The 16,826-nt window shown below is 43.6% G+C and overlaps 2 protein-coding genes across 2 annotated transcripts; one reads left to right on the forward strand and one right to left on the reverse strand.

The window, feature by feature from the left end:
• The first annotated feature begins 861 nt into the window (after positions 1-861).
• LOC115457134 (olfactory receptor 5V1-like) lies at positions 862-1,815 on the forward strand. Its single transcript, XM_030186558.1, has one exon. The coding sequence runs from the start codon at positions 862-864 to the stop codon at positions 1,813-1,815; it is 954 nt and encodes a 317-aa protein (XP_030042418.1).
• A 7,202-nt stretch (positions 1,816-9,017) lies between these two features.
• On the reverse strand, positions 9,018-9,989 carry LOC115457135 (olfactory receptor 6F1-like). Its single transcript, XM_030186559.1, has one exon. The coding sequence runs from the start codon at positions 9,987-9,989 to the stop codon at positions 9,018-9,020; it is 972 nt and encodes a 323-aa protein (XP_030042419.1).
• Positions 9,990-16,826: the final 6,837 nt, after the last annotated feature.

Below are 16,826 nucleotides of genomic sequence, written 5' to 3' on the forward strand. Positions count from 1 at the left end.
GAAAATCCGCTGCTTATTAAACACACATGAATACAAGTGTATTGCTTCTTCAGCTTATTGAGAGTGGACTGTTACTTGGTAAGCTAACAGCAATTTTATTTAGAATACAAGTAATTATACAACTAATATGCCTTTAGAACTATTTGTAAGTAACTTTGTGCTGCATCTTGTTTTTGGTTTTAGAACTGGTGACTCCCCCTTGAGAAAGTAACCACGAAACGGGGACCTGTCGGGGTTTTAAGAGCACCAACTTGTTCAAGCTAAGTGCTACATAAAATTAGATGTTAGCATATTGACAAACAGAAATATATCTTTATATATAAGATTAGCAAAGGGTGGTGGAGGTTCAGTCAATGATTAGACAATACACACAGATAATACACCCAGTCATTGGGTGAAAAATCAAATAATCTTTATCGTGTGTTACATATGAGACTACTCCACTCTCAATAAGCTGAAGAAGCAATACACTTGTATTCATGTGTGTTTAAACATTTTGTTATATTTCTAGGATAAGCAGCATAAAATGTTTTGCATGTTTTGGGGGGGATCTTGCCAGGTACTTGTGATTTGGATTGTCCACTCTTGGAAACAGGATTCAGAGCTTGATGGACCGTTGGTCTGTCCCACTATGGCAATACTTGTGTACTTCTGTGTACTATATGATCAGTAGAATGGGACTATTCAATTTTTTCACAAGTTGATCATTCAGTCACAACCCCATTTTCGGTACCTTTTTGCTCAGTGGGTCACTTTTTTGTCACCACAATCTTTCACTCGGTTTCTCCATTGCAATGTTCTATCTTTTGCCTCTCATGAGCTGCATTTATGCTTACCCAACAGGTGAAACACAGAAATGAAATGGAAAGAAGAAATCAGACCATACCGTCAGAATTCATTTTTCTGGGGTTCTCCAAAATTATGGACTTTCAAGATCTATTCTTTGCCGCCCTTTTGCTGATCTACTTGGCGACACTGGCAGGAAACATGGGCATCATCGTAGCAACCAGACTCGACATTCGCCTTCATAAACCTATGTATTTTTTCCTCGTCAATCTGTCCTTCCTGGACATCTGCTATATATCCAGTACTGTGCCCAAAATGCTGGAGAACCTCTCCAGGGAAAAGAAAACAATTTCTTGTTCCGATTGTATTGTACAATTGTATTTCTTTGTGTCATGTATGGGTACAGAGTGTGTCCTGCTTGCGGTGATGGCTTATGACCGCTATGTAGCGATCTGTAACCCGTTGCGTTATACTATCATCATGAACAAGATGGTTTGTGCAAATCTGGCAGCAAGTAGCTGGATCACCGGCATGCTAAATTCAGCAATACATACTTACTTCACCTTTACATTACCTTTCTGTGGTTCTAATGAACTCAGCTATTTCTTTTGTGATATCCCTCCTTTGCTATCTCTTGCTTGTGCTGATACATCCATCAATGAAGCTGTACTGTTAACTATAGGGGTCCTCATAGGTTGGCCCCTTTTTCTGTGTATTATTGTGTCCTACATTTATATTATATCGGCCATCTTGAAAATTCGCTCTAGTGAGGGGAGACATAAAGCATTCTCAACCTGTGGTTCCCACCTTACTATGGTGATATTATATTATGGCAGTGCAATCTTCAGCTATATGCGTCCAATCTCAAGCTACTCATTCGATAAGGACAGGTTGGTGTCTATGTTGTACAGTTTTGTAATGCCCATGTTAAATCCTATCATCTATACCTTGAAAAACAAGGAAGTGAAAAGTGCATTGAAAAAGGTATTTGTTAAAAAAATAGTTCTGAAATGCTTGAGGTTGGCTTAGTTGCATGAAGGTATACGGTTCTACCACAATTTTCAATTAATAAGAACATAAAACTTGTCATTCTAGTTCTCCAAAGGTTTCTTAAGCCCAGCATCCTTGATTCCTTGCTGGTCAATGATAAGCTGTGGCTTTCTCAAGTTTATTTGTCTACTAATTGTGGGGGCCCTTTTACTAACACATATAGGCACCTCTGCGTGTACAACGTGCATCAGATTGGAACTACCGCCCAGCTACCACGTGCCCTGGGTGTTAATTTCAGTTTTGACATGCGTCCAAAACATGCGGTAGAAATTTTCTACCATGTGGCGCTTCCCCGGCGGTAATCGGCAGTGTAGACGCACTAATGATTACCACCCGGTTAACGTGTGAGATCTTCGAGCCTATTTTCAAAAGAGAAGGATGCCCACCTTTTGACACAAATCAGAAGATGGGCGTCCTTCTCACAGGGTCACCCAAATTGGCATAATTGAAAGTAGATTTTGGGCGTCCCCAACTGCTTTACGTCGCAGGGATGACCAAAATTCAAGGAGGCGTGTCGGAGGTGTAGCGAAGGCGGGACTTGGCCGTGCCTAACACATGGGCGTCCTCGATCCATAATGAAAAAAAAAGGGCATCCTGACAAGCATTTGGATGACTTTACCTAGTCCTGTTTTTCTTACGACCAAGGCACAAAAAGGTGCCCGAATTGACCAGATGACCACCGGAGAGAATTGGGGATCACCTCCCCTTACTCCCCCAGTGGTCAATAATCCCTCCCACCCTCAAAAAACATCTTTAAAAATCTTTTTTGCCAGCCTCTATGCCAGCATCAAATGTCATACTCAGGTCCATCACAGCAGTATGCAGGTACCTAGAGCAGTTGTAGAGGGCGCAGTGCACTTCAGGCAGGCGGACCCAGGCCCATCCCTCCCTACCTGTTACACTTGTGGTGGTAAATGTGAGCCCTCCAAAACCCACCACAAACTCACTGTACCCACATCTAGGTGCCTCCTTCACCCGTAAGGACTATGGTAGTGGTGTACAGTTGTGGGTAGTGGGTTTTGGGGCAGTTGGGGGGGCTCAGTACACATGGAAAGGGAGCTGTGTACCTGGGAGCAATTTCTGAAGTCCACTGCAGTGCTCCCTAGGGTGCCCAGTTGCTGTCCTGGCATGTCAGGTGGACCAGTGCACTACGAATGATGGCTCCTCCCACGACCAAAGGGCTTGCATTTGGTCATTTCTGAGATGGGTGTCCTTAGTTTCCATTATCACCGAAAATCAGAAATGACCAAGTCTAGGGACGACCATCTCTAGGGACGACCTAAATGTCAAGATTTGAGCGTCCCCGACCATATTATCGAAACAAAAGATGGACACCATCTTGTTTTCGATAATACAGGTTTCCTCGCCCCTTCGCTGGGACGTTTTGCGAGGACGTCCTCAATAAGACTTGGGAGTCCCTTTTGATTATGCTCCTCCTTACCACTAAGTCAATGGGTGGCGGTAAGGTCTCAGGCCCAAAATGGATGTGCGCTCGTTTAGGGGATCTTTTACAAAGTTGCTCTATTGTTTTTAGTGCACGCTAAACACTAGAGATGCCCGTACAAATATGTGTCACAGTACATACAATTTAGATAGTGAAGGGAGTCCACAATCAATCAATCTTGCTATACTCAACTTCACATAAAGCACGTCTTTGTTATATCATGACGGTCTAAATGATCAGAAGAGCTTTAATAGGATCATCAGATCAGCGTACCTGCCTCTATAGTAGCTAATGATTATTATGAGCCAAGCATATTTAAAGAGGCAGTACCACAATCCTCATCAATCCAAATGTTAGATTTTTTACTTATTTTTTCATTATAATATTCACATATATCATTTATCTTAATTTTTCCACATTTTTTGTTGTGTTTAAACTCCAAATTAGTACTTAGTTTTTCAGCCACTATAGACAATACATGATGGAGACCCGTCACCGACATTCGCTAAAATGCTCCTTCAAGGTAGTCTCCAAAAGCTGTTTTCTAAAATTTGGATTGATGAGGATTGCGGTACTGCCTCTCTAAATGTGCTTGGCTCATAATCATCATTAGCCAATATAGAGGCTGGTACGCTGATCTGATGATCCTATTAAAGCGCTTCTGATCATTTAGACCGTCGTGATATAACAAAGACTTACTTTATGTGAAGTTGAGTATAGCGAGGCATACAAATGTATGGACTTCTCTAGCATTTAGCACTTGCTTATTTTTTCCATGCACTAGGGGGGCCACGAGTGAGAAACGTACTATATCTAATTTGTTTTACAAATGCATAATTATCTACGGTGAAGCCCCGGGATACATGATAGACTTGATTGACCTACCAACTAGAAACACATCCGAATCAACAAGATCATATCTAAATCTGCACTACCCAAGCTGCAAAGGACTTAAATACAAATCAACTTATGCATTCAGCTTTTCCTACTTAAGCACACAACTGTGGAACGCACTACCAAAAGCCTTGAAGACGACGTACGGCCACCTAAACTTCCGGAAATCGCTAAAAACTAACCTGTTCAAAAAGGCATACCCCACCGATCCAACTTAAATGCTCGATCCCTACAACACAACAAAACTAAAGTATGTAATGGACAAAACTCAACTCTTCCGATGCACGTCTCCCTAATGTGGCCATGTCATATGAACTTTATCTTACCACAACACCACTTTGTATTTGTTCTCACCGATGTTTGCAAACGCCTCTCCGGTACTATGTAAGCCACATTGAGCCTACAAATAGGTGGGAAAATGTGGGATACAAATGTAACAAATACAATAAATAAATAAAATATGCTACTTTTTAGTTTTAGAGGGTTCTCTGGCCCAGCCCAGTCTTAGTACTGACAAATGGCACTGGTAGCACTTAATTGGCAGCTGTTTTCCATAGTGTGAGAACCTCCACCGACATGGTCAGGTTTTGAATCTTCCTCAGGGAAGAGGTTCAAATTTCTTCAGCTAACATGTTCTCTCACATTGACAAAAAATGTCGGCCATTTGTCATAACTACAGAAGCACTACCACGCTGGGAAAAGACCAAAGGTCCATCAAGCCCAGCACTCTGTGTCCAACAGCGGCCAATCCAGGCCCCAAGAACCTGGCAAACCCCCCAAATTTAATAATGATCATTGGACTTTTCCTTCAGGAATCTGTCCAGACCCCCTTTAAACTCAGCAAGGCCTGTTGCCATCACTACCTTCTCCGGCAATGAGTTCCAGAGTCTAACTACGCGCTGAGTAAAGAAAAACTTTCTCCTATTTGTTTTAAACCTACCACATTCTAATTTCATCTTGTGTCCCCTGGTTCTATTATTGTTAGAAAGCGTAAACAAATGCTTCACATCTGTCCGCTCTACCCCACTCATTATTTTGTAGACCTCTATCATATCACCCCTCAGCCGCCTTTTCTCCAAGCTAAAGAGTCCTACCTTCTTAACCTCTCCTCATAAGGTAGTCGTCCCATCCCTTTTATCATTTTCGTCGCCCTTCTCTACACCTTCTCCAATTCCTTTATATCTTTTTTGAGATGAGGCGACCAGAACTGAACACAATATGGATGGATTCTAAACATTTTTGAATTTATTTGAATAATTGAAATAGCTAGTAGAAAAACTGAAAGAAAATATGGATTGATGAAGAAGTGCATAATCGTTGCCTTGGAAATTTGGATTGCAACGTTTATGCTGTTATCTCGGATGATCCACAAAACAAATTTACCAAATAAGTTATGAAAATGAAAATGTATCTAGACATATTTAGAACTTGATGAGTCATGTATGTAAATTCTTTTGAAATGCTGTTAACTGATGAATTAGCATGTGTTATGAATTAGTTGATGTTACGCACTTATAACATGGGTTACAGATTGCTATTAAAATGTATGTGTAAAATGAACTTGGAAATGTCCAAAAATGGACGAAAAAGTCCAATGATACAAAAAAGAATGGCATATCCCTACAGCATTGCATATCTATAGCTATCACTCGTGATCCTTCTGTGGATTAGTTTATATTTGTCCAGATTAAATTTTATTTATCTCTTAGACATAGAGTTCCATCATCTAGGATAACTCCAAATATTTGCCAGCTAATTGTCAAAAAAAGCCAGAAAGAGTGTTTAAACATCAGCATGATAAACAGTATTCTCTTTGTCTTTTTAGATTTAAACACACATGCAAAAGAAAAATGCCAACTGGGAGATGGGTGGGGGGTGGACGGAAATGACTTGGAACATCTCAAACAAAGATTGAATTCTGCATATTAAAAATGAGTCTTGTATGACATTCTTTATTAGGAGTGATTTGTTAGAGATGCTTCCTAAGAACGTTGCTTATGTAAATATGGCAGTCCCCATGCTATGCAATGCAAAATAAATCTTGATTTGAATACTTTTACATCTGAGTCATTCTCTGTAGAAGTTCAGATTAGCTTCGTTTCATGCAATGTCATACACAATCAAAGTGGGTTACAAACAACTAGAAGGTCAATATTTAACAAGCAGTGGTATGTTTAGTTATAGATTGGTTTATTAGGTACATGCTTAATTGCCTTTCACAATAAATCAGTGTACAGTCTAAATGGAAATAGAAAGGAATTCCATATATGGGACAGCAAAGGTAGAACAAGACAGAGAGAGAGAACAAACCCTTGTTTGCATACCTATAACAAACCAGACTAGGATGTCAGACTACTGAACCCTCAAGCCCTGCAAAGTCCGGGAAAGCTAAGGTAAATAGGTTTTTAATGTAGCTTTGAATTTAGGGAGAGAGCATTCCGAGTGAAGGCAAGGAGGTAGGGACTTCCAGAAGAAAAGGGGTGGTGCAAAAAAAAAAAAAAAGGCAGAATGATGTGTAACCTGAAGGTGGGAACAGTCAACCGGAGAGAGGGTGAGGCGATTTTCATAGGCCGAACAAGGGACTCTTGAGGGCGGTAGGGTTTGTAGGATGGTAAGCAGCTTGTAAGCTGCTCACGGCCACAAGCCGAAATAGCCCCTGATAGTCAATGCCAAGCCATGTTCAACTTCCAGCTTTGAATATCCGGGTATCTTTGGACACCTGGAAGTTGACTGGATACTGCCTGATATCCAGGTTGGTGCCCAGTTAATATGGTGGTTAAAGTTAGGATAACCTTTATGCTGTCCTAACTGTATCTGCTTACTTAGCCGGTGAGAAGACTGAATATTGCCACTAACTGGTTAAATAGTGGCTCTGTCCAAGTTCCACCCCCCCAGACTGCCCTGAACTAACCGGTTAGGAAATGGCCACTTGGAGACAATATCAATGGCACTGCCCAGTTAAGTGCTGCTGAATATTGAAGATGGAATTTAATGGGACAGGAGCCTCTCCTGCCTGGTTAAATCTCTTTGAACTTTAACCCCTTGATGTACAGAAAGGACTAAGAAAGAATAGCCCTGGTGGTTGAGTAATGCCAGTACAGAGATGCATATAATAGAACAATGGGAGGGATGAAGTGGGAAGAAGGTTGGTTCCAGAGAGGAGATGGGCGGGGAAGAAAAGCAGAGGGAGGTACTAAACTCATCCAGCCAGATGGCAGGCAAGCCCAATCTCTATTTTACAGAAATGAAAGAGAATTCAACGTTAAAACATTTAAGTTGTAGTATATTTTGCATGCATTGGATATCCACTTGTAAATAGATGCGTTCTGAAATGGAAATGGTGCTATCTACATGTATATACATACATGTAAAGAGAGAGAGAGAGATCTACATACCCTCTTCAGACATGACCTAACAGAAATCAACAACTAAATTAAACTCGGCTTGAATACCATGGATTCATGGGCAAACACCTTTCAATTGAAACTGAATACTGAAAAAACACATTGTCTCTTCCTCTCATCTCAACACAAAACATACAAACGAACAACCTTAATCACCCCAGAACACACCCTCCCTATTTCAAACAACCTGAAAATACTTAGAGTGATAATCGACCGCAACCTCACTCTAGAGAGCACTACAACAAAGAAAATGTTCCACTCTATGTGGAAACTTAAACGCTTAAAACCTTTCTTCCCAAGGGAAATATTTTGTAACCTAATACAATCAATGGTGCTAAGTCACGCAGACTATTGCAACGGAATTTACTCTGGACACAAAGAAACTCCAGACCGCTCAGAATACAGCAGCCAGACTAATATTTGGCAAATCGCAATTCGACAGTGCCAAGCCCCTCCGTGAAAAACTGCCAGTGGTGTACCGGGGGGGGGGGGCAGTCCACCCCAGGTGCACGCCACTGGGGGGTGCCGCAGCGCGCACCTGTGGGCTATGACTTTGCTAACTTCACTCGTTCGGTGCAGCTCCCTCTGCCTTGGAACAGGTTACTTCCTGTTCCGGGGCAGAGGGAGCTGCAGCGAACGAGCGAAGTTAGCGAAGTCAGAGCCCACAAGCGCGCGCCATGGCACCCCCCCAGCGGCGTGCACCGGGGGGGAAGGTGTCATTTTGCAGGCGGGGGGGGGGGGGGGGCGCTTCGGCGATCCGCCCCGGGTGCCATCCAGGCTGGGAACGCCACTGAAAACTGCATTGGCTGCCAATCAAAGAACATATTACTTTCAAAATCTGCACCCTGGTCCACAGGATTATCTATGACCAAGTCCCAGGATATATGACAGATCTTATAGACCTACCACTCAGAAACATAACCAGATCATCTCGAACATACCTAAACCTCCACTATCCAAACAGCAAAAAACTTAAATACAAAACAACCTATGCGTCCAGCTTCTCCTATACAAGCACACAATTAGGGAACGCACTGCCTAAACCTGCAAAGACAACCTACAACCACCTAAACTTCAGGACATCATTAAAGACCTACCTGTTCAAAAAGGCATACCCCGCCGACCCAACATAAATGCCTGCACTCTGCAACACATCATAACCAAAGCTTGTACCGGACACTAAATAATCTTTCCTCTCCTTGATTCCCATTGTAATTGAAACATATGTTCCTTACCTAACCATAATACCACCTGTATTTGTTTTTACCGGATTGGCGAATGCCTCTCCGGTACTATGTAAGCCACATTGAGCCTGCAAATAGGTGGGGAAATGTGGGATACAAATGTAACATATATAATGGCAGTTAGTTATTAAAAACAATGCAACTAGGACCAAGATAATACAACCCCTGCTGGTTTCTCCACATGGAGAAATGTGTTTAGAAATTGTATTCAATTGCTGAAAACACAGGGCATCCATCTTCTTTCAGAGCTACGTGCTTTGTGCACTGCATTTTCATTGCTTTTTTCACCTCCGTGTTCCGAAAGCAGTAGATAAGAGGGTTAAGCATGGGTGTAACCAAAGTGTAAAACACAGCTACAGCCTTGTTCATCTCTGATGCATTAATGGGCTTCGGACGTACATACATAAAGATCAGAGAACCATAAAATATGAGGACCACAATCAGATGAGAAGAGCAGGTGGAGAAGGCCTTGTTTCGTCCTGTACCAGATGGAATTCTCAAAATGGTGGAGATAATAAAAATATACGAAATCAATATTAGGAGGAAAGGTAGCAAAATTACGATTAATGCCAAAATAAAATGGAACAGTTCAATCAAGTAGGTGTCAATGCAGGAGAGTCGCAACAGTGATGGACCATCGCAAAAGAAATGGTTGATTATGTAGGGTCCACAAAACTTCAAATGGGCGATAAGAACAGCTGGTGGCATCAAGCATAGGAAGCCTCCCAACCAACAGCTCAGTGACAATCGGAGGCAAACTCCATTGCGCATGATGGTCGAGTACCTTAGAGGGTTGCAAATAGCTAGATAGCGATCAAAGGCCATACATGATAGCAAGAAAATTTCAGTGGTGCCCAAAGAAAAGAAAACATAGTATTGAATAATGCAGGCTGCAAACTGGATTGTCTCCATATCTGTCACAATATTGGCCATTGTCTTGGGGATGATGACTGTTGTGTACCAGATCTCCATGAAAGAAAAGTTTCCAAGAAAGAAGTACATGGGAGTGTGCAGATGTAGGTCAGTCCACACTAGCATAATGATAACTAAATTCCCTATGACTGTGAAGCAGTAAATAGCCAATATTAGCAAAAAGACTATAATCCACCGATCTCTAATGCTGGGGAAACCCAACAGAATAAATTCGACCTGAACGCTTTGATTCATAATTCCTTATATGGGTTATATCTGGTGCATATGGGCAGAAGAAAAATTGAATTAATTGAATATATTATTTTCATTTGCAATATATTCACTTTAGTGCAATTTTACAAACTAGAAATTCCTTCAATATCCTGTTGCCTTGAATTTTCTTTATTTAAATAACACTTTTGAGTTTTAATACTTTCTAAATCTTTGCATAATAATTTCTACTCATAGGTAAGAGTTGATACTTAGGGCTCCTTTTACTAACCAGCTCATTTTTCAAAGGAGAAGGGAGCCCATCTCCCAATACAAATCGGGAGATGGGCGTCCTTCTCCTAAGGTCACCCAAATCGGCATAATCGAAAGCCGATTTTGGGCGTCCTCAACTGCTTTCCGTCACAGGGACGACCAAAGTTCAAGGGGGCGTATTGGCAGTGTACCGAAGGCGGGACGGGGCGTGATTAAGAGATGAGCGTCCTCGGCAGATAATGGAAAAAAGAAGGGCGTCCCCGACGAGCATTTGGCTGACTTTACTTGGTCCCTTTTTTTCAAGGCCAAGCCTCGAAAAGGTGCCTGAACTGACCAGATGACCACCGGAGGGAATCGGGGATGACCTCCCCTTACTCTGCCAGTGGTCACCAACCCCCTCCCACCCAACCCCCCCACACATTTTTCCAGCCTCTATGTCAGCCTCAAATGTCATACCCAGCTCCATCACAGCAGTATGCAGGTCCGTGGAGCAGTTTTTAGTGGGTGCAGTGCACTTCAGACAGGGGGACCCAGGCCTACCCCCCCCCCCCTACCTGTTACACTTGTGGTATAATATTTGGAGCTCTGTATTACTCAATAATTAATAATGAGGACATTATTAAATAAAAGAAAAAAGCACCTAAAAATAATCGGCATTGAAAAAAGCGCTATTCTGTAAGCCACACTTAAAGTTAGACAGGGATTATAAAATAGCACTTCCATGCAGGAGTTCCATGTAAATTTAGGTTACCATAATTTCCACCAGGAAAAACATGGTGCAAATGACTGCGTCTAAATTTACCACTATTTAGGATTTTAAAATATATATAGAATATATAGCAATTCTTAGATTATAGAATACATAGAGGGGCATAATCGAATGGCACCAGCCAAATAGATGGCCGGCAATCTATGTGGCCAGCGCCGTAAAGGGGCGGAGCCAACTGTATTATCTAAAAAGATGGCCGGACATCTTTTCTTTCGATAATACGGTTGGCGCCGACTAAATCTCAGCATTTAGGTCAAATGTTGAGATCGCCGGGTTTAGAGATGGCCGACTTCGGTTTTTGGCCATAATAGAAACCGGGCCCGGCCATCTCAAACCCGGTGAAATACAAGCCTTTTGGTCATGGGAGGAGCCAGCATTTGTAGTGCACTGGCCCCCCTGACATGCAAGGACACCAACCGGGTATCCTAGGGGGCACTGCAGTTGACTTCAAAAATTGCTCCCAGGTGCATACCTCCCTTTCCTTGGGTGCTGAGCCCCCCCAAATCCACCCCAAAACCCACTCCCCACAACTCTACACAACTACCATAACCCTAAGGGGTGAAGGGGCATCTACATGTGGGTACAGTGGGTTTTGGGGTTTTTTGGAGGGCTCAACATCTACTACCACAAGTGTAACAGGTAGGGGGGAGTGGGCCTGGGTCCACCTGCTTGAAGTGCACTGCACCCACTAAATACTGCTCCAGGGACCTGCATACTGGTGTCAGGGAGCTGGGTATGACATTTGAGGCTGGCATACAAGCTGGCAAAAAATGTTTTTTATTTTAATTTTTTTGGGGTGGGAGAGGGTTGGTGACCACTGGACGAGTAAGGGGAGATGTTCCCCTATTCCCTCCGGTGGTCATCTGGTCAATTGAGGCACTTTTTTGAGACTTGGTCCTAAAACTAAATGGACCAAGTGAAGCCGACAAAATGCTCGTCAGAGCCGGCCATCTTTTTTCCATTATCGGGCGAAGCCGGCCATCTTGTAACCACGCCCCCATCCCGCCCCCGTCCCGCCTTCTGTACCCTGCCTTGAAGTTTGTACGGCTCCACGACGGAAAGCAGGTGGCGCCGGCCAAAATCGGCTTTCGATTATACCGATTTGGCTGGGTTCAGGAGATCGCCAGCCATCTCCCAATTTGTGTCGGAAGATGGCCAGCGATCTATTTCGAAAATAAGCTGGATAGTAATCCTTAACTTATAGACCTAAGCAACACGTTCATTGCTCTAAGCTTTACGTGCTCACCCGTCATCGATGGGTCTTTAATTTAAATACTACTCAATCTTTTTAGTTATAATTTCAAAAAAAGTTCAGTTTTAAAGACGTAGCTTAATAAATGTTCTTGAAGAACAGAATCAGCAAGGGTGCTGTGTTATCCAACATGCGCTGTGTTTCGCCTCATGGCTTTATCAAGGATCTGCCCCTTAATAATGCAGACATCGCAGCACTACTATGGAAGCATAGTAGAGACTTTGATGTCCGCGGTATATTAACTTTTGAACATAAAATGAATGATGTAATTAACTCATGGACTTACCTTCCGTATTGTACACTATCTAAATATTGATTCACATGCTTAGAGTCAGATAATGGAAATCCAGAAAAAAAAATTCTTCCACTAGCATGGTCTTCACCAGAAAAGTCTTCCTTTGAAAAGTGAATAATTGTGAAGCAGACAGTTAGTTGCATTACTTAGTTTATGGTTCATGTTTAGAGAATGTGTTTCCTGGAAATTGTCTGCCATTATCTACCATTAAGAATTCACAAAGACCTGCATGGTCCATCCAGTCTGCCCAACAAGAAAAACTCTTCGTATACGATAACATGTGCATGCTTAACCTTGAGTTGCCCTTTCCATTTTCAGAGCACAGACTGTAGAAGTCTGCCTGGCACTAGCTTGATTTTTAACTACTGGAGTTGCCGTTGAAGCCTGCTCCAGTCCAACTATATCTGTCTAGCCATGATTGAGACACAGACCATAGAAATCTGCTCGGCACTAGTCTTAATTCCCAACAGTGAGAAGTACAACCCTCAACCATAAGTACATAAGTAATGCCACACTGGGAAAAGACCAAGGGTCCATCAAGCCCAGCATCCTGTCCAAGACAGCGGCCAATCCAGGTCAAGGGCATCTGGCGAGCTTCCCAAACGTACAAACATTCTATACATGTTATTCCTGGAATTGTGGATTTTTCCCAAGTCCATTTAGTAGCGGTTTATGGACTTGTCCTTTAGGAAACTGTCTAACCCCTTTTTAAACTCTGCCAAGCTTCACCACGTTCTCCGGCAACGAATTCCAGAGTTTAATTACATGTTGGGTGAAGAAAAAGTTTCTCCGATTTGTTTTAAATTTACTACACTGTAGTTTCATCGCCTGCCCCCTAGTCCTAGTATTTTTGGAAAGCGTGAACAGACGCTTCACATCCACCTGTTCCACTCCACTCATTATTTTATATACCTCTATCCATGTCTCCCCTCAGCCGTCTCTTCTCCAAGCTGAAAAGCCCTAGCCTCCTTAGTCTTTCTTCATTGGGAATCTACAAATTCTTAAATGATGCTCATGCTATGATATTAACATTGCAAAATAACTCCACTTGCATTTACATTTGTAAACATTATGATTAAAGGACAGTGTATCCATGTGAGGTATTCATCACAGCGTGCACGGCCAATTCTCATTGCACTCTGCAGAGTGCAGTTTTGATAAGAAGCACAATGAATAAAAGAATAACCTGGAGACAATAATAAAGTTGAATAGTCAACTGATTTCATCTCCACTTGATGCTAGGAAAGAGTCCAGTTCCCTCATTTGTATCAGATCATGAAGTCTTCTATTTATTCATCAAATCCATAGAATGTACATTGACAAGGGAACCATAATTTTCATTAGTGTGTTACAAATGAGAAAGATTCAGAAGCAATCGCATGTCTATAATAAGACCTACGGAGACACTCAAATGAATCCCAATGCCACTGTTGACGTCATATTCCCAAGGGCTTATAAAGAGCAGATGGAGATCTATAGTGACTTTTTCAGATGTACGTGCAGGACATCAGAAACAGAAGGAAGCCTTTTGCGAGAAGAAGAGGACCTCGGCTGGCGAGGGTTGGGGTCCCTCGCCGGCAAAGGAAGGCGACGGCGACAGCGGGTTGGAGGCGGGAGGGGGGGGTCGAGAGGGTCGTCAACAGGGGGGTCCAGGGCCAAATGTACAGGGTACCAGGCCCCCCTGGCCCCACGTAGCTACACCACTGGTAAAAGGGGACCTCAGCGCACGTGAAAAACACATGCTGATGACAGCACAGGCCCCCATTTTGCCTCTGTCATATCCTTATACAAATCAAGGGTTTACACAAGCACACTTATTAGTTATATGTAAAATTGTGCAGATGCATAATTATATGTATCCCCATGTTACAAATCACTCCTATCCGTACCCTTCTCTACCACCGCTAACTCCAGACTCCGCCCCTTCTGCCTCGCATCACCTTATGCCTGGAACAGACTTCCCGAGCCCATACGCCATGCGCCCTCCCTGCCCATTTTCAAGTCCTTACTCAAGGCCCATCTCTTCTCCCTTGCTTTTGGCGCCTAACCACCTTCCCCATTCATGTTACCTACACTGACTACAGAGTTTGTAACCTCTAGATTGTAAGCTCTCTCGAGTAGGGACTATCCTTCCCCATGTTAAACTTGTACAGCGCTGCGTAACACTGGCAGCGCTATAGAAATGCTAAGTAGTAGTAGTATCCCCATGTTACAACTTGTACTTCCAAATTTAAATGTGCACACACTGCCTTAATTTCCATCTGAACATAGATGAACATAGATAATAAGCAGAATAGAGTGGAAAGATGTGAAGCGTTTGTTTACACTTTCAAACAACAACAAAACCAGGGGACACAAGATGAAGCTAGAATATGGTAGATTTAAAACAAATAGGAGAAATTTTTCTTTACTCAACGTGTGGAACTCGTTGCCTGAGAATGTAGTGACAGCAGCTGGCCTTATGGAATTTAAAGGGGGTTTGGACAACAGTGGTGTAGCAAGGGGGGCTGCCACCCAGGGCGGGGCGGTTCACCGTTGCACCCCCCCCCCCGGGTGCAGCACAATGACACCCCCCTCTGCGCATCGATACCCCCCTCTCGACCCAGTGCCTACCCTCCTCCGTGCAACCAGCTCCCTACCTTTAAAAAAAAATATCAGAATCTGAGGCGAGGCGCAGCGCCTCGCGCCTGCACATCAAGAAATGTGGACCGTCTCATCGGACCTTCTCTCGCTCTGTCTGTCCCACCCTTGCGGAAATAGGAAGTTGCGTCAGCGGAGGGCGGGACAGATAGAGCGAGAGACGGTCCACATTTCTTTTACGTGCAGGCACGAGGCGCTGCACCTCGCCTCGGATTCCGATATTGTTTTAAAGGTAGGGAGCTGGTTGGACGGAGGAGGGTAGGCACTGGGTCGGGGGGGGTGTCATCGTGCTGCACCCGGGGGGGGGGAGCCGGCAGGGAGCACCCCCCCCCCTGAGCTGACACCCGGGGCGGACCGCCCCTCCCGCCCCCCCTTGCTACGCCACTGTCGGACAGATTCCTGAGGGAAAAGTCCATTGAACATTATTACATTTTGTGGCTTTTTTGGGGGGGGGGGGTTGTCGGGTTCTTGAAGCCTGGATTGGCCACTGTTGAAGACAGGATGCTGGGCCTTGATGGACCCTTGGTCTTTTCCCGGTATGGCGGTGCTTATGTACTTATGTCCATAGAGAATGTTCCCTATAATGTGGGGAATTTTATAATTCAATTCAAGTTAGGTCTTGTATACCGCTAATATCCCCTTATTAAGGTTCAGTGCGGTTTACAAAGATTAGATTGGCTTAAACTAGAACCTTACAATCAGGATGGCAGACTGCCATGTCAGAGGAGAAGAAGCTAGTAGGGAGAGGAATATAGAAAAGGATGGTTTGCTGACGTGTGGTGGAAAAGGATCACAGAGCGGTATTTCAGAAGAGGAGAGTTTTAAACTTTTTTTCTGAAGCTAATATAGCTGCAGTTCATTCTGATAGCGATGGGTAGGGAGTTCTATATGGTTGTTCCAGCTATAGGGAAGAGCGACTTGAAAGCTTTCCGTGATGTTTTTCATGCATAAAGGATGCACAGTTACATGCCACTTACATGTGCTACTGCCAAGAAAATTGGCAGTTACATGCATAAGAGCCTAAGCTCCATTCTGCGAAGGTGCACCTAACTGGTTTGGAGCACATAAAAACATAAGTATTTGCCATACTGGGACAGACTGAAAGTCCATCAAGCCCAGTATCCTGTTTCCAACAGTGGCCAACCCAGGTCATAAGTACCTGGCACAATCCCAAAACAGTAGAAGATATGTTATGGTGCTTACCCTAGAAATAAGCAGTGGATTTTCCCCAAGGCCATGTTACTTCCTGTTCCGGGGCAGAGAGAGCAGGGAGCCAGTGGATCCGACAGGCGCGCAGCTGCTCTCTGCACCCTCCAGCAGCCAAGAATGCACCGGGGGGGGGGGGGGGCGCATAGCTGCGATCTGCCCCGGGTGGCAGCCAACCTAGGATCGCCACTGTATACAGATACTTTCTCTGTCGCTTAGACCTGAGGCGTTGGAGAATTTAATGACTAGTCCAGGATCACAAGGAGCTGCAGTGGGAATTGAACCCAGCCCATTGCACTAACCATTGGGCTACTCCTTGACTATTGGATGAATAGTAACTCCTTCATATTCTAAAATATAGTTTTGCTTTTGAACATTGAGTTATGACACATTTCATTGGCAATGTGCAACTTTCCATCTAGGGAGGGCATCAGTTGCTATTGTTAA

Source organism: Microcaecilia unicolor, chromosome 14 (genome assembly GCF_901765095.1).
Source record: "Microcaecilia unicolor chromosome 14, aMicUni1.1, whole genome shotgun sequence".
Classification (NCBI taxonomy): Eukaryota; Metazoa; Chordata; class Amphibia; order Gymnophiona; family Siphonopidae; genus Microcaecilia; species Microcaecilia unicolor.